The sequence below is a fragment of the Lontra canadensis genome, unplaced genomic scaffold, assembly GCF_010015895.1.
Source record: "Lontra canadensis isolate GAN:19392208 unplaced genomic scaffold, GSC_riverotter_1.0 scaffold76, whole genome shotgun sequence".
Lineage (NCBI taxonomy): Eukaryota > Metazoa > Chordata > Mammalia > Carnivora > Mustelidae > Lontra > Lontra canadensis.
In genome coordinates this window covers 6,173,649-6,185,819 of record NW_022631070.1, presented here as the reverse complement: position 1 = coordinate 6,185,819, position 12,171 = coordinate 6,173,649, and the positions used below count along the sequence as shown (strand labels likewise).

Sequence of the window (12,171 nt, the reverse complement as noted above, 5' to 3'; positions counted from 1 at the left end):
ACGTTTCCCAGCAACCGCCCGCTGTCTCCCGATTGGCTGGCCGCCGCACGGCCGCCATTTTCAAACCCCGGAAGATGGCGGCGGCGCTGGCGGCGCCCTCCTGACAGGATCTGCTCTCCGGGCAGAAGTGGTCGGGCGCGGTGCCCGTCCCAGCGGGTCTGCCGGGCACCCGGCCACTGCCCCACCCCCAGCCCCCCCGTCCGCGCCATGGAGCCCGAGCTGGCGGCCCAGAAGCAGCCCCGGCCGCGGCGGCGAAGCCGCCGGGCCTCCGGGCTCAACGCGGGCGGCGCCGGGGGACCTTCGGCCGACACCCCCAGGCCTGAGCCGGACGGCCGGTAAGCGCGCGGGGCGGCAGCGACCGGGGTACCCGGGCATCCGCTCCGAGGCCAGAGTGGGAAGGAGGGAGAAAGGGGAGGGGCGAGCTGCTCACCTCCCTCCTCCTCCTCCTCCTCCTCCTCCTCCTCCAGACCTTCCTCGGGCGGGGGCGCGCGCTCTCCCCTCACCTCCTCCTCGTTCTCCTCCTCCTGTTCCTCAGGCGGGGACGCGGGCTGCTCACCCTCCTCCTCCACATCCTCCTCCTCCTGGCCTTAGTCGGGGGCGCGGACCGCTGACCCTCCTCCCTCTCCTCCCGGCCCTTCCTCGGGCGGGGGCGCGGGCTGCTCCTGCTCCGCCGCCCCCCCGCCCCGCGGAGGTGGTGGGCCGGTTCTCCCTCCGCTGCGGGGCCGGGGCTCGGCGGGAGCGGGTCCTAAATGCACACCCCGAGCCTGACACTGTCCTGGAGCCTGCGGGCGCCGGGCAGAGCCGCGGTCTCCGGAGTGGGACGACTTGTAACCGGCACCTGACTTGGAGCCCGGGAGCGAGCGTTCCCCTGGAATGCCCTGCGGACGCCAGAGTTCTTGTGTCCGAGAACTGGCCACGTCGGTGACCCGAGCACAGCCCCGTCCAGCCTCCCGGCGAAGAGCGGGCAGAGGGTGGCCGCTGAGCTTCTCACCGCCCGCGCGTTTCGCGGCCGTTCTGGCCGCGTCTGCTCGAGGAGCGCTGGGAGCGAGTGCTGAGAGCTTCGCTCTCCGTCGCTCTGTTGGAGGCGGTCGGCCCAGTGACTGCGCGTCGGCCCTGTCATCTCTAGGCTCTGTCCTCCTCGGTCCCATGAGACGACAGTAGTGCCCCTCCCCAGAAGTGCAGTTTAGTCAGATGATGCATGTGCCCGGCGCACGGAGTACCTACACGGAGAGCTCTCGGTGTAAGTTAACTGCTGCTGCCGGTTGTCATCTGTGAGAATTCCGCAGACGCTCGTCACTTCAGAAGTCCCCGTGGCCCATCTCACGGAGTCCCCTACATAATTCATCTTCCAGCCGTACCTGGATGTCCTGTCCGGATCCCTTCTTGGGAGCCAGGACAGCTTCCTTTAATCAGGAACGCGTTTAGAAACACATTGTTAAGTTACTCTGCAGAAATCTAGGGTTTGGGGGGCTTTTTTCCATTAGAAACTGATTTTTTATTATTTTGAAGTTTAAGATACTCCTTGTCTTAATATCCGTCTGTAAAATCTTGGTACTGATTGCAGCCTCTGTTTAAGAGGTAGTGAAGGAGCAGAAGGAAAGACTGGCTGGGGAAAGTAGAATTTCAGAAATAGCAAACAGGCGGTATTAAATTCATTCCACATTCACTCCCTAATACTTTTGAGCACCTTCCAAGGTTGTAGATACTGGCAATTCTGGTGAAGAAAATAGCTGAGGTCTCTGCTCTCATGAAGCTTAAATTCTGACTGGGGGAGAAAGACAATAATCAAATACATTAAATGTCAGGTGGTCGTGCTGTGAAGAGAATTAAGGCCTGGACAGACATAAGGAAAGGGTAGTGTTGCTGCTTTTAAAAGAGCTAAAGGAAAGGCCTCTCTGATGATGATGACATTTGAGATCTGAATAAATTAAGGAACTAAGCCATGTGAATATTTGGAGAGAGGGGCAGCAAGTGCAAGGGCCTTGAAATACAATGTCATGTGCTGTGTTTAAGGAACCACAAAGAAGCCAAGGTGACCTAGCAGAGTGAAACAAAGGAAAGAAGGGCAGAGGATGAGGTCAGAGAGATGGCTGGGACCAGATCATGTGGTACCTGGGAGACCACGGAAAGGACTTTAACCTTGGATTAGTGGGTTAGGAAGCAAGAGGAAATGATGTGATTGATGTGTATTTACAAGGACCACCGTGACTGCTATAAGCAGACACCAATTAGGGAGGGTATTGCAGTTGAGACATCAAATCACAGTGGGAGATGTGGAAAATATTCATATTTGGGATGTGTTTGAAGACAAAGCTGACAGTTTGCAGATGGATTAACTGGAATTAAAGGAAAAAGTGGAAGGAGCTCTCGAGGTTTTTGGCCTGAGCCCTAGAAGAATGGGTTTTACTCTTAGAAAAGGAAGACTATGAGAAGTTTGCTTTGGGGTGGGTTATGAGGCTCGTTTTAAAGAGTTCATCACCATTTTTTTTTTCCTTTTTCTTTTTTCTTATATCGAAGTGTAATCAACATAGAGTGTTATTAGTTTCAGGTGTACAATATGGTGATTCAACAATTCTAAACATTATTCTAGTCATTACTCTCTTTTTTGCTTTTTTCTCTTCTTTTAACCTCTTATTGAACTGTAAAACTTGAATGAAAGAGTGCACAGATCATTAGTGTTTAGCTTGTTAAATTTCATAAAGCAAACCCACCTGTGTAACCAGATACAAATTTGAGAGTTGTGAGCAAATAGACTTGAAATCATGGAACTGGCAAGTCCTCTAGATAGTGAGTATAAATAAAGAAGAGTTTGAGGACTAACTGCTGAGGCACTCCCAACATTTAAATGTCAGGGTAAAGAGGATACTCGGGGAACAGCTGGTGAGGTAAGAAAAGAACCAAATAACAGAATCTAGGAAGGCAAATGAAGAGAATATTCCAAGAAAGAGGATATGATAGACTATGTCAAATGTTACTGATAAGGACTACAAAGTCTAAGTTAGGTAAGGAATAAAAAGACCGTTAAATCTGGCAATCATAGACTGGTTAAAATATTGAATTTAGAATGTTTGCAGGATTTGAGAAGAGAATGAGGTATGATTTACTCAGGAAATATGTAAGACACGAGAAATAGAAAATGGATATCCTTACTTTAAAAGAGTTTATAATTTTATAGGGAAGAAAGATAAATTAATAATTATAATAACTTAATAATTATAATTGTGATAAAAGTCACTGTAGAGATATACACAGGATGCCATAGATGCAAATAAAAGGGACACTTAAGAAAAGAACAGAAAATAATTTCCTGTTGAAATCTGAGAGTCTTGGAGGACCAGTTCAGAGAGGTGTAAATGGGTGATGTCATATGAGGGAGAAGCATGCTAAAAGGCCGTGAGTGTGAGTTCGATGTAGCATACCTGGTAGGCTGTGACTGGATGCTAATTGTGTAGGGGGAGGACTTAGGGATAGTGATGAAAGATTATGCTAAAGAGGTAAGAGCCACATCTGGAAGGAGCCCTTGCATGCCATGAGAGTTTGGGTTTTATCTTCAAGGTGATGGGGAAATACTGAAAGACAAGCCAATGACATGATCATATTTGCATTTTAAAAAGTCATTCTGCCTTCCTTGAGAAAAATAGGTAACATTTGAGGTCATTACACTCTTTAAGTCTTATAAAAACTATTCCCAAAAAAGTGCTTATGTACATAAAATTTCAGATTTGTGGTCCCTTGCAGTCCAATTATGGATACCAAATTAAAAATCCCAAATATAGACAATGACTTTGGTGGGAAGTCAGTCTGCAGTATCCGGGATGAAAAATGATGAATGTTTGAAACTGAGAGCTGGCAATGATCTTGGAAAACAAATATTGAGTGTGCGTTGTACTTTCGAGAAGTTTCCCTGCAAAAGGAAGGCAAGAAATAATGGAGGGAGACAACAGAATTTTGTGGGGCTGACTCTTTAAGGGATAAACTTGGTACACTTGGGAGATAGGTAGATGGAGAAGTTGAAGAGACCAGAGAGAAGGGATGATTAAGCAAGAAGGCAGAAAAGGATGGAATTCAAATTAAGTGTGGAGAGAGAATTTAGCCTGGCTAAGAGCTATGGATGGTATACTTCTGGTAAGTTTTGGGGAGTGGGGTAGGTTGTGAGAAGGAATTTGAGGTTCCCATTTTTTGTGTGTGAGGGTGGAAATGAGGTCTGCTGAGGAGAAGGTGGTAACACAGGCAGCAGGAGGATAGAAGTGAAGTGAAGAGAACTTGGAGGCAAACCAAAGAGGGAAGTAACTGATCCATGTTCTATTTTCTAGAAAACATAAAATATGACAGGGTGATATCAATTAATAATGGAGCAGGAAATAACTAAGCTGATATCAAATCCGGAAATCACAAGGAGAAAGACTGGTATATAAATCAGTTAAATATAAAACTTTCTGTAGGTAAACTCACTGTACACTAATTTGAAAAACAACAGAAGAAAAATGAAAGTATGATTGGCTTTTTTTAACAGCATTCACATACCATACAATTTTACCCATTAAAATGTACTATGTATTTCTATGTATTCAGGTATGTGCAGCCATCACCACAGTTAATTTTAGACCATTTTTTTTTCACAAACCTGTACCCCTAAGACAAATAATACATGTTAATAAAAAGAAAAAAAAATTTTTAATCTTGAAAAGAAACCCCATGCCTTTCAGTTTTCCCCTCCCTAATACCCCTCCCTCCTTCTTTATCCCCAGCTCTTATTTACTTTCTGTCTCTATATTTCCGTGTTCTGGACATTTCATATGAATGGAATCCTGTGGCCATTTTTGGTGGGCCATCCTTTGCCCGTTTTTTAAATTGGGTTATGTGTCCTCAAGTCCTTTATCAGATATATGATTTGCAAATATTTTCTCTTATTCTGTGGGTTGTCTTTTCAGTTTCCTGATGTTGTCCCTTGAAGAATAAAAGTTTTTAATTTCAATGAAGTACAATTTATTTACATTTGTTGCTTTTTCTTCTGGTGTCACATCTAAGAATCCTTTGCCAAATTCAAGGTTGTGAAGGCTTACCCCTAGGTTTTCCAGTTTAAGCTCTTTTATTTAGGTCTTTGATCCATGTGAGCTAATTTTTAGATATGATATGAAGTATGGAGGTACTGTTTCTTTTTCTTGTGGCTATCCAGTCATTCCAGCACCATTTGTTGGAAAACCTGTTCTTTCCCCATCAAATGGGCTTGGCACGTTGTCAAAAACCAGTTACCCATAGGTATCTTAGTTTATTTTGGGACTTTTAATCTTATTCCCTTGATCTATGATCTGTGTATCCTTATGCCAGCACCACACCTTATTATCATTCCTTTGTAGTAAGCTTTGATATCCAGACATACAAGTCCAGCTTTTTTCTTTTTTTCATGATTGTTTTGACTATTTTGGGTTTCTAGCAACTCCATGTGAATTTTATTTTACTTTATTTTTTTTTTAAAGATTTTATTTATTTATTTGACAGAGAGAAATCACAAGTAGGCAGAGAGAGAATGGGAAGCAGGATCCCTGCCAAGGAGAGCATGATTCAGGGTTAGATCCCAGGACCCTGAGATAATGACCTGAGCCGAAGGCAGAGGCTTTAACCCACTGAGCCACCCAGGCGCCCCTCCATGTGAATTTTAGTATCAGCCTGTCAATTTTTACAAAAGTCAGCTGGGATTCTGATTGGAATTACACTGAATCAGTTGTGGGGGATATTGTCATCTTAGCAATGTTAAGTGTTCCAGTCTATGAACAAGGAATGTTTTTCCAACAATTTAGCTCTTTAATTCTTTCAGCGGTATTTTGTAGTTTTCAGAGTATAACTTTTGTACTATTTGTTCAATTTATTGCTAAACGTTTTTTTCTTCAAGATCCTATTACAAATGGAATTTAATTCTTCATTTATAATTTCATAATTTCAAGTGTATAAAAATACAATTGATTTTTGTATCCAGCCCTGTTGCTGAACTCATTTATTCTAATAAGTGATAGGGGTTTTTTGGTGAATTCTTTGAAAATTTTCTACATACAACATTATGTCATCAATGAGTAAAAATAGTTACATTTTTTCTTTTCCAACCTGGATACCTTAATTCTTTATCTTCCCTAATTGCCCTCACTAGAACCTCCAGTACACTGTTGAATAGAATCCGCAAGACTGGAAATCCTTACTTAGTTTCTGATTTTAGGGCTAAAGCATCCAGTCTTTCACCTTTACTATGATGTTAGCTGTGGGGGGTTATAGATGCCCTTATCAGACTGAGAAGTTCTTTTCTAGTCCTAGTTTTTTGAGTGATTTTATCTTGAGAGTATGTGGGAGTTTGTCAAATGCTTCTCTTCCCCCAACCCCAATTTTGGTCTTTTCAAAATTTACTGATAAAACCAATTAATTACATTAATATTTAGGTGTTATAACAGCTTTGCCTTCCTGATATAAATCCTACCTAGTCATGGTGTATAACTTTTATACTGTTAGATTCAGTTTGTTCATATTTTATTTAGGATTTTTTCCATCTACATTCACAAGAGATTGGTCTGTAAGATTTTTCCAGTGTCTCTCTGGTTTTGGTATCAGGGTAATACTGGTGTCATGAGTCTTTGGAAGACTTAATGAAGAACTGGTATTAGGACTTTTTTTTTTTTCTTTTAAGATTTTATTTACTTACTTGACAGAGAGAGCAAGAGAACACAAGCAGGGGGAGCAGTCAAGGGAGAGGAAGAAGCAGGCTCCCTGCCAGGGAGCCTGACCTGGAGGACTCGATCCTAGGACCGCCGGACCATGATCTGAGCCCAAGGCAGACGCCTAAGCATCTGAGCCACCCAGGCGCCGCTTGGTTTTAGTTCTTTAAGTGTTAAGTAGGAATCAGGGATAAAGGCATTTACACCTGGGCTTTTCTTTGTGGATAGTTTTTTGATTGCTAGTTTAGTCTCTTCTTCCCTTATTAAAGATGTACTTCTTAAGTCAGTTTCAGTAGTTTGTGTCTTTTAGAAATTTGCTCATTTCATCTAAGTTAATTTGTTGGTATATAGTTATTCATAGTATTCTTTTATAATCCTTTTTAGTTTTATAAGGTAAGTGGTAATGCCACCTCTTTTATTTCTGTTTCTAGTAATTTGGGTCTTCTTTTTCTTGATCTGTCTGCCTAGAGATTTGTCCGTTTTGTTGATCTTTCCAAAGGACCAGCTTTTGGTTTCATTGATTTTTCTCTACTGTTCTTTTATTCTCTCTTTCAATAATTTCTACTTTAACCTTTATTGTTTCTGTCCTTTTGCTTGCATTATGTTAAGTTTCCCTTCTTTACCCATTGTCTTAAGATGGAAAAGTATTTATTTGAAATCTTTTTCTTAATATAGTTATTTATAGCTATAAATTTCCCCTCAAGGGGGCACCTGGGTGGCTCAGTGGGTTAAGCCTCTGCCTTCGGCTCAGGTCCTGATCCCAGGGTCCTGGGATCGAGCCCCACATCGGGCTCTCTGCTCAGCAGGGAGCCTGCTTCCTCCTCTCTCTCTCTCTCTGCTTCTCTGCCTACTTGTGATCTCTTGTCTGTCAAAATAAATAAATAAAATCTTTAAAAAAAAAAAAATTTCCCCTCAAGCACTGCTTTAGTTGTATCCTACAAGTTTTGATATTTTGTGTCTTCATTATCACTAATCTCAAATTATTTTATGATTTCCCTTTGCTTTCTTCTTTGCCCCATTGATTGTTTAGGAATACATTATTTAATTTCCACATATTTATTACTTTCCCCATTTTCTTCCTGTTGTTGATTTCCAATTTCATTCAACTGTGGTTGAGAACATGTTTTGTATTTATATCCTTTTAAATATATTAAATTTATATCCCCTTAAATATATTAAATTTTATTCTGTGCCGTAGAATATAGTCTCTCAAGGAGAATGCTTCATATGGATTTGAAAAGAATGTATATTCTTTTGGATGTAGTCTATAGGTGGCTGCTAGCTCTAAATGGTTTATAGGGTTGTTCAAGTTTGGTATTTCCTTGTTGATCTTCTAGTTATTCTACCATTATTGAAGATGAGGTATTGAAACTATTATTGTTGAATTGTCTGTTTTTCCCTTCATGTCTGTCAGTTTTTGCTTCCTGTATTTTATTTTGTTATTAGATACACATATATTTGTAATTATTATTCTTCCCTGGTGGGTTGAGCCTTTTATTATTATAAAATTGCCCCCCTTATCTCTGGTAACTGTTTTTTGTTTTAAAGTCTATTTCATTTGATACTAATATAGCCAGTCTAGCTTTCTTGTGGTTTGCTCCTTGCATGATATCTTTTTCTTTTTACTTTCAAACTATTTGTATCTTTGAAGCTGAAGTATGTCTCCTATAGGTGGCACAGTTGACCCTTGAACAACATGGTTTGAGCTGCAAGGGTCTACCTAATACATGGATGTTTTACAGTACTGTAAATATATTTTCTTTTCCTTATGATTTTCTTAATAACATCTTCTCTAGCTTGCTTTATAGTAAGAATGCAGTATAGAACACATGTAACATACAAAATATGTGCTGATCTACTGTTTATGTTATAGTTTAAGCTTATTTGTGGTCAACACAAGGCTGTTAGTAATTAAATTTTGCAGGAATGAAAGTTAAACATGGATTTTTGACCTCATAGATGAGGGGTCATGACATCCTCCTAACCCCACGTTGTTCAAAGGTCAATGATATATAGTTGGATTATGTTTCCTTTTTCTTTTTTTTTTAAGATTTTATTTATTTGACAGACGGAGATCACAAGTAGGCAGAGAAGCAGGCAGAGAGAGAGGAGGAAGCAGGCTCCCTGCTGAGCAGAGAGCCCGATATGGGACTTGATCCCAGGACCCTGAGATCATGACCTGAGCCTAAGGCAGAGGCTTTAACCCACTGAGCACCCAGGTGCCCCTATGTTTCTTTTTTTAAGATCCAAGTTAACAGTCTATTTTTTTGATTGGGTGATTTACTCCTCTCAACATTTAATGTTAACTATTGATATAGTTTGATTTATGCCTGCTCTTTTACTTTTTGTTTGATATGTAACCTTGGTTTCTCTGTTCATCCTTTATTGCTTTCTTTTGCATTAAGTGAATGTTTTCTAATTTATGGCATTTTAATTTCTTTATGAATTTTTTTTTCTCATTTAAACTGATTTTATTGGTGCTCTTTGTCTTTTTGGGTAGATTCAGGTTACCATGTAGGCTTCCTTGCTTTTAGCCTGAATACTTCCTTTAATATATGAGACAGGTCTATAAACAGCAAATTTTCTCAGTTTTTTGTTTCTGATAATGTCTTTAGTTCACCTTCATATTTGAAAGATAGTTTTGTTGGATATAGGATTCTTTGTTGATAGTATTTTTCTTTGAGCACTTTGACTATGGCATCTCACTGCTTTCTGGGTTTTGTAGTTTCTGCTGATAAGTCAGCCATTAATCTTCTTGAAATTACCTTTAAGTAGCAAGTCATTTTTCTCTTGCTCCTTTTAAAATTGTCTCCTACATTTGACCATTTTTACTGTGGTATGTGTGTGGATCCTCTTGAATTTATCTTCCTTGGAGTTCACTGGGCTTTCTGGATGTGTATGTTATTGTTTTTCTGTAAATTTGAGAAATAAATTCTTCAAATACAGTTTCTGCTCCTTTCTCTCCTCTGGTACTCCCATTACATGAATGTAGAAGAAATTTGGCAGATAAAACAAAATTTTAATAGTGCATATATTTAAGCTGAGCGCTGTATGTATAAGAATTTATATCTTAGGAAAATAATGGTACAAGTATATATGGGTGTATGTGCAAGACAATATATTACAACACATTTTTATAGTAAAAAGGTTAGGAAAAAATGGAAGGAAATTAAATATGTTATGATACTTTTATACAGTGAAATTTATTAACTATAATAGCTTTAAGTCTTTTTCCATAATTCATAGGGAGTTTATCTGGTATATTGTATAAGGTATATTTGGGTGTACATTTTCTTTCTGGACCTGTACAGGCTTTTTCTAGGGCAACAGTTCTTATTTTTGCATTGTCACAACTTCTGTACCCTTTTTAAAATTACTGAGGACACCAAAGAGCTTGTGTCGATGTGGATTGTATTTATTTAAAATGATTAATTTCTTAAATTTCTTTTAGCAGTCAGACCCATTAACAACATATTTGCAAAAACAACATATTTTTTAAAACAAAGATTTTTAAAAACAAATTGGTGAGAAGTCTGGAGTTTATAAGTTTTGTAGATTTCTAGTATCTAACTTAACAAAAGATAACAGGATTCTTACATTTGCTTCTTGTAGCATATAAAAATGAAGTCTGTAGAGAATGAAGTGTATGAGTATATGCAGAAAATCTACCCTGACACAGATTTTTAGTTCAAAGTGCATGAGCTCTTTAATAGTCTTTTCAGACAATTGTGGATATTCTTCTTTGATCATATACCAGAACTTGACAAGTGGTGGTTTCTTAAAGTTTGGCTGCAGTTTGGAATCTGAAATGTTGGAATGAACTCTTCATTTTCTGTTACATTAAAATCCACTGTCTTTTAAATTTTTTAATAGGTCTGCTCTACTTACCATGATTTTGTGACATTATGTATTTGTCATTTAGAAAGTATTGGTGTACTGAGTTATGTAGATCTTCCAAAGGTTGATACATTCTGTTACATGCTATCAATAAATCACAGTCATTTATATAATCACCATTCTCACCTGAAAAGCTTTTAAGTGTTGAGATGTCATACTCACAGTGATGGATACTATTTTCAAAAATTCTGATTTTCATTTGAAAGCACAGATTTTTATCATTGACAGCAATACTTCATTATAGAGTAAATGCCTACAAAATACCTAAGTCCAAATAATCATAGTTTGTTAATAGTTCACTCGAGTAAAGATAGTCTCTGAAAATGAACAGCTAATTCTGTTCACAAAGCCATTGATCACACAATTGCTTTTCCTCAAGACTTTATTACACTGACTATGTGCCCTTATTCAGGAAGGATCTTCCTCTAGCAATTTTTAAATTGTTGGATTTTGTCTATTTACATTTCATAACTCATTATTCAGTATTTTTTGAAGTTACCGTGTTTTGTCTTTGGCTTCTTTTAAGAGTAGCAAAGAGAATATATAACCCAGTGTATAAATGGAAGGTTTGGTCTTAGTTAATACAGCTTATACATTATAACAAAAAGAGAAGAAGTTGTTTAGGATGTGTTGGTAGATTGAACAATGTAAATGTGGGGGATATAATATTATAAAATGCAAAGTCATAAGCTGAAAGTGAGGTAGGGTTGAGGAGGGCATATTGGAAGAGTAAAGAGAGAAAGGTTTGAAATAATTACTTCCAAGAGTAGGAGAGGAAGTGACAAGGGAAATGTAATAGCATTGCTGGGCCAAAGTGAAGACCTACCTGAAATTTACAGTCAGGAGTTTAAAGTGAAACTAGTCAGTACAGGGTGTGTGTGTGTGCGCATGCACATGCATATGTACACATGCATGCCCACCCTTTAATCAGCCTGACGCACAGGTCTGGAGCTCATTTCCACCTATACACTTGACTAATAATTATTCCTGGCCTGCCAAGAAATGGGCTAGATCAGAGAATAAACTATGCAGTAGAAACGGCTAGGATGTACAGATCCAGGAGAGATAGATGACTTACTGTTTTTAAGTCTATACCAAGTTAAATATAGGATTATGTACCTGGTTTGCCTCTGCCAAATATTGATTTTCGGGGGGGGGCACATATCATATGTGTGGTGACTGCTGTAGACTGTGGCAGGGGAGAGATAGGGGGAAGAAAGAGTAGAAATAGCTAGAATCCAGCAGAGTGTAAGCTTCTTTGTAGGTTCTATAGCAGGTTTCTCAAATCTGTTCTCCCCTTATATCCCTCCCTTTTTGTTCTGGGGTAGCAGGAAGGGGTCTTGTCTACTGACAGCCCTAGGCCCTGCCATATGATGCAGAGCTCAGAAGAAGGCCTGCTTTCCTGGCCTCATTTTCCTGATGCTGAGGCTCTTCTGACCCCAGTTTTGAGGAGTCACCTGATTGTTTTCTCTGGGAATGTACCCCCTTTTAGACTAAGACCCACAACCCAATAAAATATTAGTATTTAAAGATTTTAGGCTTTACAGTCAGGCTTCCTGGGTTCAAACTCTAGCTC

General features: G+C 39.8%; 1 protein-coding gene across 1 annotated transcript in view; it reads left to right on the top strand.

Moving 5' to 3' along the window:
- Positions 1 to 102: 102 nt before the first annotated feature.
- The window catches only part of NET1 (neuroepithelial cell transforming 1), a 57,435-nt gene continuing 45,366 nt past the window's right edge, over positions 103 to 12,171 (top strand). The window contains exon 1 of the mRNA XM_032881662.1: positions 103 to 335. Within this exon, the coding sequence (XP_032737553.1) occupies positions 208 to 335 (128 nt within the window). The 5' untranslated portion in view covers positions 103 to 207. The remainder of the gene's footprint in view (positions 336 to 12,171) is intronic.